Raw genomic sequence first — 17,916 nt, 5'->3', positions numbered from 1 at the left:
AAGATAAGATTCATTTTACATCTTACTGATGAATAATATTAGTTATCCGAAATATCTTACATTTGTTCATGATTTTATTAATTTTCGGTGATGTACCCTTTTAGACTTGAATTGAGGTAAATTATATGGCCTTCCAAATACCGTTTCGATTCCTAACATCACTGAAGAGAATTAATTGTCGAAATCCGGATATGGTGTACAAATTTTTGTACCTCATGTTTGCGGTATACCATCTTTTCCGCAAGTTTTTTGTTTTCTGTTTGGTAATAAATTAATAATTAAGATCTATTTTGTTACATCTTGTGATCCGTTCTTTGGCAATCGCTAATGGAAGTCAGCAGGGTTTAAAAACATCAGTTGTTCGACCTGCTAGTCAAATGCGTTTTGTTAAAATATACTTTTTCACTCATTTGGTCTTTTGGAAAATGTAGTTTGTGCTGTATTTATACCCCTCTACCAAGAAAATAGTTTTGCATGCACACGTATGAAAATTGCGGTTTTTATCCAATGCAATTATAGGTTTGAACGTTGTTTTCAATTTAGACTTGTTTATATTTTTTCGTTTGGGCTTGTATTATATTTGCTTTCGGGTTTATATGATCCGTTCATCCTATTTTGACTCTTTCAAAATTCAAGAGTCTATCCTAAAATGAGGTAAATTATATGGCCTTCCAAATACCGTTTCGATTCCTAACATCACTGAAGAGACATTAATTGTCGAAATCCGGATATGGTGTACACATTTTTGCACCTCATGTTTGCGGTATACCATCTTTTCCGCAAGTTTATTGTTTTCTGTTAAGTAATAAATTAAATATGATCTATTTTGTTACATCTTGTGATTCGTTTATTTTTGCAATCGCCAATGGCAGTCAGCAGGGTTTAAAAACATCAGTTGTTCGACCTGCTAGTCAAATGCGTTTTGTTAAAATATACTTTTTCACTCATTTTGGTCTTTTGGAAAATGTTTTTTGTGCTGTATTTAGACCCTTCAACCAAGAAATTTGTTTTGCATGCACACGTATAAAAATTGCGGTTTTTGTCCAACGCAATCATAGGTTTGAACATTGTTTTCAATTTAGACTTGTTTATATTTTTTCGTTGGGGCTTGTATTATATTTGCCTTCGGGTTTATATGATTCATTCATCCTATTTTGACTCTTTCAAAATTCAAGAGTCTATCCTAAAATGAGGTAAATTATATGGCCTTCCAAATACCGTTTCGATTCCTAACATCACTGAAGAGACATTAATTGTCGAAATCCGGATATGGTGTACAAATTTTTGCACCTCATGTTTGCGGTATACCATCTTTTCCGCATGTTTATTGTTTTCTGTTTGGTAATAAATTAATGATAAGATCTATTTTGTTACATCTTGTGATCCGTTTATTTTTGCAATCGCCAATGGCAGTCAGCAGGGTTTAAAAACATCAGTTGTTCGACCTGCTAGTCAAATGCGTTTTGTTAAAATATACTTTTTCACTCATTTGATCTTTTGGAAAATGTTGTTTGTGCTGTATTAAGACCCCTCTACCAAGAAATTTGTTTTGCATGCACACGTATAAAAATTGCGGTTTTTATCCAACGCAATCATAGGTTTGAAAGTTGTTTTCAATTTAGACTTGTATATATATAAGGAAGGCCATATAATTTACCTCAATTTAGGATAGACTCTTGAATTTTAAAGTGTCGAAATAGGATGAACCCGAAGGCAAATATAATACAAGCCCAAAGGAAAAAATATAATAAGTCTAAATTGAAAACAACGTTCAAACCTATGATTGCGTTTGATATAAAATTCTATATATTTATATATAAGTGTTAATGAATATGGTGTTTATTGTGAAATTTTGGTTTTAATGCTATATTAAATACATTTGGGATTTCAAATTGTTGTTCAAATTTCTAGCCAAAGTATAACTGTCATTAAAATAGTTCCTAAATTGATGAACTATACTAGATAGATACAGATTCATGTCTAAGTTAGTTAAGCAGCTTGTCGGGTTTTTGTCTCTTTGAGACATTCCCCATTTCCATTCTCAATTTTATTGAGATTAGGTTAAATCAATTTGTATGACCAAATTGCATAAAAATGTTTCCAAGGATGAGCAAACTTGACTAACACTTAAAGGGTATATTGTCTATAGTCAGAAATAGACTTTTACTTTTACATTTACAATTGTATCTAAGTAGTTTTATGAGTGATTCAAGAACTAGTAATAGGTGGAACATCTTATGGAAAGTAACCATATGTATGACACATAAAGCTTTATTTATGAATAAAAAGACTTTTTAGGTATACATCAATAAGACGATCAACAGTCAATTTCGCTATTTTGTTTACCACTAAGAAAAAACTATTTCTATTTAAAGGTCCATGTTTAATCAAATCAAAACAGAGAAAAACAATTTTAAAAAACTTTTACATGCATCATCACAAATATTACAAGTTTACATTGCGTCAGAATTTGCGTTTTTTGGAAGCGTGTCTTAAACATCATAATGCCGATTTTGTCGCTAAGGAAACAGGAGTTAACATGAAGAGTGTAGTGCTTTTTTTAGGTTGAAGAATCCTTGCAACAATTCTTTAAATGTGGCATGATAGAAGGCGAAATATATGTTTCTATTTAAATTCTTGTTTCTAGTAGCTGTCTGCATTTTCTCCGCCCTCCAACCCAGTCGATCTTTTTTTACAGAACCTTATTACTGTGCAATTTAGATGTGACGTAATACTTTATTTTTTTCGTGAATGTGATCCTTTCCGCCGTAATTGACTTGAAAACCATGGCTCCGTGTTGAAGGCCGTACTTTGACCTACAATTGTTAACTTTTTATACATTGTGACTTGGGTGTAGACTTGTCTCATTGGCACTCATACCACATCTTCTTATTTATATTAAATGTATGAACACCAATTGTGTTAATAATTATGTCGATACTTATGATTTGGCATGTTTTCTTAAGAACGTTTATGGTGTCATATATACTAAATCTGTTTGAGGTGTCCTGATTGATAATGTATTCTAGGAAAACATGGTTCAGTTGTCAATTGAATTTTATTTTGTAATAGCATTCAATAACTGCGGGTATCCTTAGATCGGTATTTTGTTTTATTTTTAACTCACCTGGCCCAAAGGGCCCAGTGAGCTTTTCTCATCACTTGGCGTCCGTCGTCCGTTGTCGTCGTCCGTCGTCCTCCGTTAACTTTTACAAAAATCTTCTCCTCTGAAACTACTAGGCCAAGTTTAAGTTTAATCAAACTTGGCCACAATCATGATTGGGTATTTAGTTTAAAAAATGTGTCCGACGACATCGGCTACCAAACAACATGGCCGCCATGGCTTAAAATAAAACATAGGGGTAAAATGCAGTTTTTGGCTTATATCTCTGAAACTAAAGCATTTAGAGTAAATTTGACATCGTGTAAAAATGTTCATCAGGTTAAGATCTATCTGCCCTCTAATTTTCAGACGAATCAAGAAACCCGTTGTTGGGTTGCTGCCCCTGAAATAGTAATTTTAAAGAAATTTTGCAGTTTTTGGTTATCATCTTGAATATTATTATAGATAGAGATAAACTGTAAACATCAATAATGTTCATCAAAGTAAGATCTACAAATAAATCGAGATGACCAAAATTGTCAATTGACCTCTCAAGGAGTTATTGCCCTTTATAGTCAATTTTTGAACAATTTTTCGAAAATTTTTGTAAACTTTAACAAAAATCTTCTCCTCTGAAACTACATATACAAATTCAACCAAACTTTGCCACAATCATCATTAGGGCATCTAGTTAAAAAAAATGTGTCCAATGACCCCGCTTGCCAACCGACATGGCCGACATGGCTAAAAATAGAACATAGGGGTAAAGTGCAGTTTTTGGCTTATATCTCTGAAACTAAAGTAAAAGTATAATGGTTGCATTATTTCATGCATCAATTGTAAACAAAAATATTAGTTGAGCAACACAGGCTCCTTGGAGCCTCTACTTCTTTATGTTAGTTGTTGTTGTGCTTAGTACGAATCTAAAGAGTCAAGTCATTTTCGATTGATTGTCCAGATGATAGATTTTATATCATGCTGTTACACTCCTGGTCAAAGTTAGGGACTGTATTTATCGCTGTCAAACATAATCAGCCCAAAGACTTCTTGCATTTCCTTTCTCAAATTAAAAACCTACAGGGTAGTGATTTTCGTATGTTTGCTATTCACCATAACTAGTTTTTTTATTACATTTTATCATAAATCAGAGAGTTAACTCTCTGCAATCATTTCACATTTCTCATGACGGGGTCTGGTATACCTTTCTATAGGATTTTTTTTTGCTTGTTGGTCTTTTATGTTCTCGTCCTTTAACATTAGTGGAAAGTTGTCTCATACCACATCACCTAATTTCATTCAAAAGGGTTTTATAACAAAAGAAATTAAATGAAATGGTAGGAAGGTAATATCACTTACTAAAAAGTAAAAAGCAAGGTAATTAAAATAAATGGAGAATGTTTCTATGGGACACAAATGATGCCCCAGCTTGCATGTAACGTTATAAAGGGACATAACTAGAAAGCTTTGAAAGTGAAGCCACCCGCATTTGAGCTTGATCTGAATTTTGTGGTAATAAGCATTGTGTATAAGTTTCAAAACATTTGGATGAGGTAAACAAAAGTTAGAGAACGGAAACGAAAAATTCCGTAATTTTTCCATTAGTAAAGTGTCATCACTCATGGACGGTAACGTGACGCCACCCAAATTCGAACTTGATCTGTGTTTTGTGGTAATAAGCATTGTATATAACTTTCATAACATTTGCTTGAGGCAAACTAATGCTTTAGAATGGAAACTAATTTGGAACGTACTGACGGACAAGGGTAACACTCCGCAGCGGGGGCATAAACACTCATCGATTGTGCATTCGAGATCCTACGTGCATTGATATACCACTCACTCTTGTATCATGATTTGTCTTTAATTGGATTTTATCTTATATTGGTGTGCTGTTTCCGTTATCATTTTTCTGTTATTTTTTTTTATTTAATTACAGACAAAATTACGATAACTTGAGGAGACAGTAGTTTACCGATCTTCAACTCTCGTAAGTCGATTCAAAGACAAATCAGGGTTATAAACCAACCTGGTACCGCGACATGGTAAGCGTCTCTTACTATGAATGGAGATCAACAATCAGTAAAAAATTAAACACAATAGATAAAGTTACAGATTCAGTCGACTATACTAGTATCTAGTGAGTTGAAACACCGATATATCGGTAACCCAATTTGTGATGGTTATCGTAAAACATATGTTGTGTCGATTTTATTCATTTCACCTCATAACTCAGCTGGAGCAGTTGGCAAGGAGCCTACTCCTGCACAGTGTGAACATGCACAAGCGTAATTTATTAACTGAGATATGTAAATACCATACGACGGAGCATAGGGTTTATGAAAAATGGAAAGCTGACATTTGAAAAACGAACCATGAGATTTTCTTATTCTAACAACATGCAATTTCGGAAACCATCCCCATTCGTTATTTCTGAAGCCACACCACCAATCACTGTTATTTCTTTTAGCTTCACGTATAACTTCTCCACGTTTAAAAAAAAAAGCTGTTTTGTAGGTCCTTCGTCACAAAGCGTCAAAAGCTGTAACAACTTTCCATCCTTAAATAATAAAGCAAAATCATTAATGCAAACGAACAGTTTTTTCTTTATAAGTTCAATTTAAGATCCAATTGTATCATATAGTCCTTCAAGTACTTATGAATCATTTGCTCTCTTTCTCCATTTTTTATAAGGATTCATTTTTCTTAGCATTATGGTGAGCATTAACGACATATATTTATACAAGTCCTATCTTTCTTTCACACAAATATATACTATCTAAAAATAAACGTTTTATGAAGTATTTATGCTGAGTTACTATTTCAAACAATGTTCATCATGTTAACCAGTCTTCGGATAACCACAGATCTGCATTAAGGAAGCATGCATTTACCTTCAACTTTTTTACAATCTCTATCGTTCTTGCATTCTGTACATTCTTCATCTTCCTTCTGATTTGAGTGATAACAAACTGCACACACCCACATCGTTATTCTACATTAATTTGAAATTTTATAATATATAAACGCTGCATGAAAAACATATGTCTTTACGTACAAGGCAGTTATTTGATATATACTTAAGCAGAAAACAACTATTTTAACAGTGATTTTTTGGTGTCACTGGGTTTGACATGAAATAGATTCACCTGCTAGAACATTATATTATATTTCAAATAAAATATACATCTCCAATTAAGATTTATCGCTATTTATTCCCCTGATATCCCTGCAAACATCCGAAGGGTAGAAATTTGGTCTTACACAAATGTCGAAAACTATTTTCTATATATAAAGAAGAAGATGTGGTATGAGTGCCAATGAAACAACTATCCATCCAAGTCACAATGTGTAAAAAGTAAACAATTATAAGTCAAAGTACGGCCGTCAACACGGAGCCTTGGCTCACACCGAACAGCGAGCTATAAAGGGCCACAAAAAGACTAGTGTAAAACAATTCAAACAGGACAACCAACCGTCTAATCTTTAAAAAAAACGAGAAACGAGAAACACTTATGAACCACACCTACTTTCACTGTAGCTAATTAACGTGTATGCCCCGACTATGATAGCAGTGGTGCATTTTTGTCGGTCTGTTCCCTGTCCGTCCGAAATTCCATCATATGTTTGTCCGTTCTATAGTAGGTTCAGGTTTCAGATCAAGTTATAGTCAGTTCATATTGAAATATAAAACACACGCTCACTATGGCATGTATGATGTGAAACCATATGCAAAGTAACGTTTCTGAACCCAACTATACGGTTATATTAATTTTACAAGCTTTACTTTCTTTTTGTTTACATGGTTGTGATAACGTCTTACACGAATTTTTAACTTCCTCTGCTGTTTTTTACAGTCAAAATGTGTTACATATGGAATTAAACAATTGAATTATTCTTGGAGTTTTAACCATGGGAATGTACAGTGGCTATAGCATTATTTGTTGAATTTCCTAAACAATGTTGTGCATAAATGGTAGTTGGTACGGCTGGACGATGCCATACACATGTCGAAATTTATTAATTTCTTTGTCGAAAAGTCTAGTAGCCAAAAAATAAAAATAAAAACAACACTTCATTAATTTCATGCGTCAGAGGCGCTTTTCTGATCAACCTTCATCAGGAGAGCTCAAAGCCGAAAATATGAAAGCCAAGGATGTATAAGATCATAATCAGTTGAGGAGATATATGACCGAAAAATACCTAAAATAATAGACAGATCAATCGAAGGCCAATTGTGCCAGAAGGCATTGAAACATGAGTTTCACGATAATTTTTAATTTATAAACGGACAATTTCTGAAATGTTTGTTATAAATCATATCAGTACCGAAGTCCTGCATACTGAGCTGATGATACGCTCGGGACTTATAGTCCACCAGCAGCGATATCAACCCAGTGCTGTAAAAAAATGAAATCAAAACTTTATGGTTTCATGCGTCTGAAGCGCGTTTTTGGATTTCCCTCCATCAGGAACGCTCAAAGCCGAATACATCTTTTTAGGAAAATTCCTAGCTCGTAAAGTTTTGTTAGTCTTAAAACATAGTGTTTATACAAGGCCTAAAATCATGGTTAAGAACATCTTATTATTAGTTCGTTAGGGTTTCATGGCCTTTTATTCCCCCGAATTTTAGAAAAAGATAAAAAGGATCAAGCAAAAACCATGAATCGAACACCATGGTCACCAAAACAAAGACGACAAAACTAATAAGAGATTTTTAAACATGACACAGACCAGCAAAGCATGATCAACTCATGTACTACGAAATGATCAGCTGTTTGAGGGAAATAAGTATTTTTATAGGAACCATTCTGACTTCTGATATATATTATTTCATATATATCATTTAGAAAAAAAAATTAAAACATCTTATACGCATCAGGGGCCTCGGTGGCCGAGTTGTCTACATAGTCGAACTACTGTTTCACTAGCCTGTCAACACTGAGGTTGTGAGTTCACATCCGGCACGGGACAGGTGCACACGACTCCAATCTTAATTTATAGATACTAACATTTCTACGCGAGCATGATAAATTGATTTGTTACTAACACTGGCTTTATCGCGTCACAAAAATGATATATATTGAAACTAGAATTATAGTAGAAGGAAAAACATACCTCTCCTGTATAGATACTGATACTCATCAATATTTGAACTTTAAATCATGCCAACCATCACATATATGTATATATATAGACAAATATCCCCTTCAATCTTGCTAGATGCATATAAACTAAAGAAAAAAATCTTCGCAACAACAGTAAAGCTAATTAATCACTATCAAAGGAACAAGAAAAATTTGGACGTAGAATATCCTCCAACTTTGCATAAATTCTTCCGACTTAATTGACTTATCAATATTCACAGAAATGCGCCGAATTTGAAAAAAAAATGTACCAAAGCTAGATTCACATGTAATGGAGAATGTGGGGGAATTGAAAGATTCGGAGATCGTCGCTGTGAGACATGTGAACATTACTTTTAAATAACTTAGACAAAGAATAACAACAAAAATACCGAATTACAAGGTGTATTCATAAGGAGAAGTCCAGAAAAACTGACAAAACTAAACGTTAGACTTTATCTACCAATAACTGGAATTAACTGTCATATTCCTAACTTGGTCCACGCATTTACCAAGGAAAATGGTAGATTAAACCTAATTGTATAGCTAACTAACTGAACCTCCAAATTGTATGACAGTTATATATAGTTCCGTTTTATTGACAAAATTATGTAAGCAACCAAAACATTCATCCATCAAAATTTAATGGATACATTGTTTACTGTAAATGACTGTTTATCGTGCTTACTGGATCTAAATTCATGTTTTATTTGGATCACAGCTGCTTTCTGTCGGACAACTACATGTATAAATATTCAATAATGTTGTCTTGTCATAGCCTGTTTGTCTTATATATGTTATTTCCGGTTTAAAATTTGATAGTTTAGATATTTAATCACACTTTAGAAATACTAAACTTAACGTGCAGTTTTGATCATATCGCTTTCTGGAAGTTTTTTTTGTTGTTGATTTTTGATTAAAATCTAAGAAAGGACTAAAAAGTGGGTACCTGCAAAGTTCGAAATTGAATAAAAACGGAAAGGAACGAAACGAAATTTATTAAAACGAAACGAAATATGACGAAATAAAACGAATTTAAATATAAAGAAATAAAACGAAACGAAATATGACGAAACAAAACGAAAAGAATATCTTTTGAAAAACTAGATATAATATGAAACAAGAGGCTAACTTGTTTGATCTACAGAGAGAAAATAAGAAATATGTTTCTTTAAATCGAAAAAATAATAAGTAAGACCTGATTTTGAAACACTTTAATTGTCTAAATAAATTAACCATATGCAAAACTTACTAGTTGACTTTGTAATTACTGCTCTAAATAATTTTATTGTTTTTTGGCTTTTAACTAGCTTTCAGTAACTGCGAGTACTCTCAATTCGTACGTTCGTGTTAATTTGACCTGTTGATACAATTTGTAATGTATTTTTGTTATTTGATGTTTACTTATTCAGTGTTATGTCTAGTCTTACTATTTTTAATATATACCACCTTTGATAAGTGTTTAGTATGACGATAAATTTTCACTTTTGTTCTCGTACTAGGAACAACAAAATTATTTATTTTGTAAAAATTATTTCCATAGTCCATGCATACCTTACAACAAAATAATTTTTATTTACCTGTTTACGTTTTTTTATTTGACGGCATTATGTCCAGGTTATGGTAATCTTTCTGATATTGTTAAACATCTAACCCCCTTGTTTTATTAATTTTGTATTTACATTGTGTCATAGATCAAATTTATTCGTTCAGTGTATGTTCACTAGTTTTTGTTGATATGTCTTTTGATTTAGTTAAGCCATTTCAATTAATATTTTACAGTGTGTCTTTCTATGTTGTGATGTTACACTATTGTTTCAGGTAGGGTGAAGGTTGGCGCCTATTAAAACGTTTAAATCCGCTGCATTTGTTTGCACCTGTCCTTAGTCATGAACCTGATGTTCAGTGGTTGTCGTTTGTTGATGTGGTTCATAAGTGTTTCTTGTTTTTTTATATAGATTAGACCGTTTGTTTTCTTGTTTGAATGGTTTGACACTAGTCATTTTTGGGACCCTTTATAGCTTGCTGTTCGGTGTGAGCCCAGGCTCCGTGTTAAAAGCCGTACTTTGGCGTATAATGGTTTACTTTTACAAATTGTGACTTGGATGGAGAGCTGTCTCATTGGCACTCATACCACATCTTCTTATATCTATATCCAGTTCATGACAATTTCAATAGTTTCTGACCTTAGAGTGATCCAACTTGATACCCACAGAATTAAGTTCTCTTCACAGCTTAACAAACCATATATATAAACGCATATAGTGCATATCCAGTTATATTCTGTCCAATTTTACGTAAATATACTCTTGTGTCTCTTGATTCACCGATGCATACTTCATAAAGTTCACTAGTTTTTGTTAATATGTCTTTTGATTGAGTTAAGCCATTTCAATTGATATTTTACAGTGTGTCTTTCTATGTTGTGATGTTGCACTATTGTTTCAGGTAGGGTGAAGGTTTGCGCCTATTAAAACGTTTAAACCCGCTGCATTTGTTTGCACCTGTCCTAAGTCATGAATATGATGTTAAGTGGTTGTCGTTTGCTGATGTGGTTCATAAGTGTTTCTCGTTTCTCGTTCTTTTATATAGATTAGACTGTTGGTTTTCCTGTTTGAATGGTTTTACGCTAGTCATTTTTTTTATAGCTTGCTGTTCAGTGTGAGCCAAGGCTCTGTGTTGAAGGCCGTACTTTGACCTATAATGGTTTACTTTTACAAATTGTGACTTGGATGGAGAGTTATTTCATTGGCACTCATACCACATCTTCTTATATCTATAAACCCCTAACGGGAGGGATTGTGCTTGATTTTCATATGATGAAGACATAATGTTTCAAGGTTATTAAGGTCTAGAGCTGGCATGTCAGTAACTGCTAGTAGTCCTTTGGTATAATGTATGTTGATTAATGTCATTTTGTTTAGTTTTTTTTCTGTTACCTATTCTAGCATCTGACTCCGACTTCTTTTGAACTGAATTTTAACTGTGCGTATTGATGTGTGTTTGTTTATTTCATATTGTCTAGAGGTATATGAGGAGGGTTGATAATATGTTTAACCCGCCGCATTTTTGCGCCTGTCCCAAGTCAGGAACCTCTGACCGTTGTTAGTCTTATATGTTTTTAAAAATTTTAGTTCATTTATTGGTTTAGGAGCTAAGTGTGACTTCCATTTTCGCTGAACTAGTATACATTATTGTTTAGGGGCCATCTGAAGGTCGTCTCCGGGTGCGGGGTTTTCTCGCTGTGTTGAAGACCTATTGGTGGCCTTGGGCTGTTTTCTGCTCTTTGGTCGGGTTGTTGACTCTTTGACACATTCCCCGTTTCCATTCTAAATTTATCATTCATTAAATATAAATGTTCAAAAACAAAGGTAGCATAAAATGAAATTGAAAAGATTATGAAGAAAAATTCAAAGAAAATTGTGCGTAGTTTTTGCTTAAAATATGTATAGTATTCAGAATAAGATTAACAGTCATGAGTAAAACCATTAAACTTGCGAAATAGCATAGCAGGAAATTGATTTGAGCGCATTTAATATCAACCGAAAAAACACGATCTCAGCCGGACACTATACCTAACGTGTTACATGACATGTTGCAATGAAAAAGCAACCAAAATAGTTTACCATTAAGATTGGTCACTTCAACTTACTAATATGTTTATCGGTGATGTGAACTGTAAAAATAATATATCAAATTACGGTTTAGTTTAAACAATGTGTTTTTTTTCAAATATATTGAATTAGATAAGGAAACAGGCTAGGTATCTCAAAGAGAAGGAAAAACATTGCATCTCAAACATATGACAACACAAAAAGATATTTCATTATCAAAACTACGTCACAACTGAATCGTTAAAATAATGAACATGGTGTTGCTCATATAGTTAAAACTGATGGCACGCATTAATCAAAATGCCCACAGCCACATATCTATAGATGGGCGCTTAATGTACAACGGCAACTATTACATGGATATTCAGGCTGGGAAAAAAATGTTTATGTTGAATGAATGTACTAAGCTTTTACAAGACTGAGTTCGATATTCAATGTTCTACTTCTAATCATTATCTTGGCTCCAAGCTAATAATATTTAGGCTTACTCTTTAATGCAGCGTGTGTAACGGATAAGCAGTGTAAATAAGATACCAATATAAAAAAAAACGATCTGATCCGATTGGAATCAAATTCAAAACCTCCTACATAAGAGGCGAGAACAACGTTCAATGCGACACTATTGATTCAGTATTTCACCTACTGTACCAATACGTAGACTTGAAATCAATAAGAGGCAACATATGATCGTCATACAATCGATAAAAGACTAAAGATGATCGTTCAAAATATACGTTCAATGATTCTATCTGCCGACATGGATGCAGATTGAAAGCCGTAAAGCAATACAAAAAATCTGAAAGCAAATTTGAGTGAATACACGTGCAGTTACCAATTTTGGTTGATTGAGTATTGCTTATCTTACAGTACTGTAGCAAATATTTACATACTCAATCTTCCCATATCATTCGGCTTACTGCGAGTTGATCAGTTTTCACTGTTACTCCTAGATGATGGACCCTTTATCAAGCAAGTGACGTCTGGGCAAAAGTGAAGAACAAAAAACAATAGTGAAAATGGACAGAACTATCCAAGCTAGAATTCTTTTTTTTCCATTACGACCAATAAATTCGAAATTCGATTGTTATATTTTTATGAATTGTGAAAACCAAAAAGTTCTGAATGAATAATCAGTTACGCTCAGCTTATATTAGATATTTTTTATTATAAAGTAAAATAAATCAGTTAAATGTAGCTTAAATAGGTTTAAATTTTTTTTTCAAAAGATGCTAAATCTTAAAAATTTCAGGATACTGATAATTTATCCTCGTTGCCCAAAAAAATAACAAATAGATAATAAGGTTTTTGCAATATTTGGCCATAGCTTTATCTTGAGTAAAATATAAACTATAACATATATGGTATATAATTCAATCTTGCTCTGAAATATATTTATCAATGTCTGTATTTAATATATATGTAAATTATAATGTGGCTACCGCAAATTGTGGCAGATCACTAATATGAATTGTTTTGTAAATATGTGTCTCATAAACCAACTCAATGGCTGGGTATTGATTGTTGTAATGTATATTTTTATTATGATATTGTATAATGTTCAATCAATATGTGACACAATAATAAAATAAAAATGTATTTATAAATATATTTAAGTAATATGTCTGGTACGAGGAATTGACTGATGAGCCCTAGTAATCAGAGGCTACCATTACTCACTGAATATATGAATGTTTAATCCAGCGCAGCGAATTGTGCCGATCAGAGTAACAACATGATCTGGTTGGACAACCGCCATTGAAAAGAGGGTGTGGGGCTGCACAAAGCTGTGCTAAATACAATTTAATATATCGACTTTCAAGTTACTTCCTAGTAACTTACTTGTAAGGTCAGATATAAAATGTTAACATAACAGTTGTATTTTTTTACAGTCATAGAAGCTTAAATTAATGCCAACATTACTGATGATCATTTCTAATCCTCCCAGGAGGGTATTTAAGAAAATGTTATTTCCCAAAAAACGTCAAATGCACTCCATTTTTCATTAGGAATGATTCATTAGCCTTTTTATCAGGGTAACGGATGTAACAACCATCTGTTTTGGTTAAAAATGGTATTTATCCTCATTCTACATTTTTCTAAGGCATTAATATTGTCAGGGTAACAACAAAATATTGAAAGAGGTGTTGTATGTCTTTAAACAAATCGGAAATTAAATAAAATGATTTAAAATCCACAAGTTTAAAGTCCGTTATCAATTGGCACAAACTCGAATATCTTAATTTGGGTAGGGGGTTGTTCACTGTTGGGTATTTTACATTTTTGTTAATTTGTTTGATCGCAACCTCGCTTTGGTCTTTTCAAAATACGACGGCAAGGTTGCAGAAGACGAAAATTTGGCGAGAAAATAATCTTCTTAAAAAACAATCTTATGTGATGTCCGATTTGTTTAAAGAGATACGACCTCTTCTTTAAATATTTTTTTTTTTTGTAATCAAAAATGAATAAATTCGTTCTTTTTACTCTGAGGACCTCGACGACCTTGAGGAGGTCATCTGAAGTAATGCTATGGCAATTTCCAGATTTCTTGAGAAATATATATATGTAAAACATCATGAATATTATAATACCGAGTGTGTACCTAGATAACATGGGTCATCTTAGTACCAATAATGCACGCGGATGAATTTTAAAAATTGCATGTTCCTTGTATAAAATATGACGGACGTAATTCCTCAGATTTATCTACCTTTTTTTAATTATAATACTAGTTTTGTTACATCATCAACCGATAAGGTTTCACTTCTTATCAAAATACATTTGTAACTGGTAACTCTAAACTATGGATAAATACATGAAACTGAATGCATTTATTTTGTACAATAGTTCTTATAGAATAATTGTTTCAAAGACAGTATTATGTGTGCGTCCGTATTTTTAAGCAACTGTTATAAGCCTATATGTTTTTTTAATTTAAATCCAGTTTCCAAGAGTGGTAGTATATCACGACATGTTTCAATGATATTTATTTATAACTGAGATTACTCTTAGTTTATCAACATAACACTACGGAGACAATATATACGCTCATGTCATGATTGTACATAATTAATATCTATTTATTAGCATATGGTATTCACAATACATGAAGAGTCCAATACACAGCTTGCTTATATTATCATTTTATAGAGGGAGTGTTTGATAACATAAATAAAATAATTTCAAGTAAGCGTTAAGAAAACAGTAGTAAAGCACTATCTCTTACCTTATTAATGTTTTGTCACATGATTGTAAGGATCAACAGGGGTGGATCCAGAATTTTTTTAGGGGATGTCAGTAGTATACAAAGGCCGATTCTACACCACCTCCAATTTTAAAGTAGAAATTCAGCATCTTACCTCGAAAATGAAACATAGTATGGTAAATGAACAGTGTTTGAATTAGTTTCTAAGTAAATATACAACATGATGTCATTTCTTAAAACAAAAACGGGAAGAAAAAAACATTTAAAAGGACGTGTTATAACTAAATACATAATTATGGCTTATTTAAATAATCTTAAAGACACTTTAAAAAGAGGCGCTGATACAAGTACATGTAAGATGAAATCCAAAATTGAAATAAATAAAAGAATGACAACTGATAATAGATTGATCTATAAAATGTTAGAGGTAATAGAAGTGGATGGTAAATTTGGTAAAAGGAAAATACTCACCCTGCAGAGAAGGGGAAACAATCACGGTGTGGGCCTGTAGTGGACTAAACCTTTGGAAGGAGCCATTGTGAGAAGCATAGGTTTTAAAATCATCAAAAAGACCAAACGATCTTATTAGAAAGTAAATTAAAAAAAAAGTTTAATTTCTTTTCCACTGTTGCTAAATTAGAAATTATTGATAGTGGTAACGGAACATAATCGCAAAGCGTAGCGAAGTGATGTGTGTAGTGGTGATTGAACGCTTTCCTTACGGCGTAAAGTCCTGCCTAGGTTGTCGTAGCTGTTGTTTTTCATCGTAGTAAAGTGCAAGCATTTTACGATACCTGTAAAATCTATATCACTGATATCATCATCATCCAAAGCCTTGCTGACTGCATCTTCGATTTTAGATCTGGAGGTTCTGATAAAGTGTACAGTATTTTTATGTCTTTTTTGTTTTTTGTCTATATGTAAGGATAATACTGGTAAACCCACCATTCCCAGCGAATTAATGACATCTAGTGAACTCAAAGGAATGCAAGCAATGACTCCGATCAATGTTGCAGCTGTGCTGAATACACCGGTTGTACAAATAACGTTTCGAACAGAACAGGTTCCTAATGCGATGGAAAGCACCTCGTCTAGTCTGTTGTATGTTTTTAGAATTTCGGTGTATTTATGCATTTCTATCTCTAGCTCATGTGCAACGGATCGAATTTTTTCTTCTCAATACATTTACTTCCCAGAGTCTACTTTATACATTTATTTACAGCCTAAAGGAGCATACTTAAGAGATGAATGTTTTGACCTAGAATCAATCTGACCATTATAGAACTGTTAATCATGTTTTATGTACTGACCATTTTCCTAAGTAGAATATCATTGACCTCGAGTGAGATACAGACCTTTACCGTGAGCCTTTACACAACACATATTGCCTCCGCGTTTTAGGTAGAGACCAGAATCAATGGCTTTGCTCATAGCAGCACTACCTAAATTACTCAATGCACCAACTCCCAAAGCAGGTAGTATACTTTTTGCTAACATGGGAAGAACTCTCATATCCAAACCGGCCAACATGGGTAAGAAACCACCCTCTTTTTCCATGTTTTGTTTTAGCTGTTTTATACTTAGCTCCAAGACCATACCACCCTCACGTTCCTAAAGGAGCTTGATAATCTTTTGAACCTGTCGGGCGGTAGCAGCATCTTATGTTCACCTTTCAGGTTGGTGTGGGAAAAACGACTGGCGACCGGACAACCATTCTTTGCTGCTTTTTGTAATTTGTTCACTTGACCTTGTGTCAAATTCAATCCATATGTGTGATAACTCATTTATGTATACCTCACGAAGATGGAAAACGTATTGTTAAATGTTCACCTCTGAGATCAATGAACATTCCATATTGATCCGTCAGAATAGTACTCATGCGATGGATGGTTCTCAGTGTGACTGGTCAATAGACTACGTTTTTAGGGTTTTGAATGATTTTCATACCACGTGACACATTTGGAAAGAAACTGTGGATGGTGGGTTGTTGTGATCTATTGACATAGCTATTACTGATGATATCACTGAATGCTGTTGACGCTGATGATGTTCTATATGGTCTCAACCTCGGTCTGTAGATTCTTTGTTCTAAGCCCAGCACTGTTTTGATACTATTTATCACATTGAAGCCACAATTATCACTAGAATATCGAAAAGTGTTGTTTCCTGTATGAATATATAGCAAGTCTCCAGATTTTACCAGAGCCATCTCATAACTCTTTTCATCTTTCATTTGCATGGGTGAATTAAACTGGGTATCGATTCTGTTGTTTTTAGCAGACACAATGAAAGAGAACCCATGCTTAGGCGCTGTAATGTCGGCGATGCGTTCTATCAAGTTATCCCTTTATTTACACTTTAGAACACAAAATTCATCTTTTGTACATCAGTCTCGAACTGCAGAACTCTATTTGAGATAACCAGTTCAAATGCTTAGGTGTTTGCTGGAACATTGCGCTCGAATTCTGCTTGATTTGAATGTCAACTACAGACACTTTTAGCTTTTCAGTATGGTGACTCACATCGATGAGGAACAAGGTGTACAGGTCTGAAAAGTCAGAGTGGGTGATGTTACTATTGCTAATGAGATGATCTATGTTGAAGAAAGTCGGCGTCTTCTTTGTGCACCCTAGATACTTTGCATTGGGTGAAGGTGGTGTTGAAGTCTACTGCTGGATAACGTTTTGCATTAAGGGTGACATGGATATTTCGCAATTGACAGTGAACACGGCTGCGTTATGAGTTTGATCGTTACTTTTGTCGGTTTGGAAGGCAACGATGATGTAACTGGGTTTAATCCGTCCACTTTTGGCAGATAATCGCAAAGTGAATTTTCTCTACTTTGGGGAACGGATATGGAATCGCGCTGTCTCA

The 17,916-nt window shown here is 33.6% G+C and overlaps 1 protein-coding gene across 11 annotated transcripts in view; it reads right to left on the bottom strand.

Moving 5' to 3' along the window:
- Positions 1 to 17,916, bottom strand: part of LOC127711645 (uncharacterized) — a 151,074-nt gene that overhangs the window by 45,986 nt on the left and 87,172 nt on the right. For 2 of the 11 annotated variants that reach the window (XM_052217758.1, XM_052217759.1), the window contains exon 2: positions 5,995 to 6,095. The exons of the other annotated variants lie outside the window; for them this stretch is intronic. In XM_052217758.1, coding sequence (XP_052073718.1) covers positions 5,995 to 6,088 — 94 coding nt within the window. In that variant the 5' untranslated portion in view covers positions 6,089 to 6,095. The remainder of the gene's footprint in view (positions 1 to 5,994; positions 6,096 to 17,916) is intronic. 11 annotated transcript variants of the gene reach the window in all.

This window comes from Mytilus californianus, unplaced genomic scaffold (assembly GCF_021869535.1).
Source record: "Mytilus californianus isolate M0D057914Y unplaced genomic scaffold, xbMytCali1.0.p SCAF_8, whole genome shotgun sequence".
NCBI lineage: Eukaryota > Metazoa > Mollusca > Bivalvia > Mytilida > Mytilidae > Mytilus > Mytilus californianus.
The sequence above is the reverse complement of the archived record's forward strand: the minus strand, read 5'-3'. Positions and strand labels throughout refer to the sequence as shown.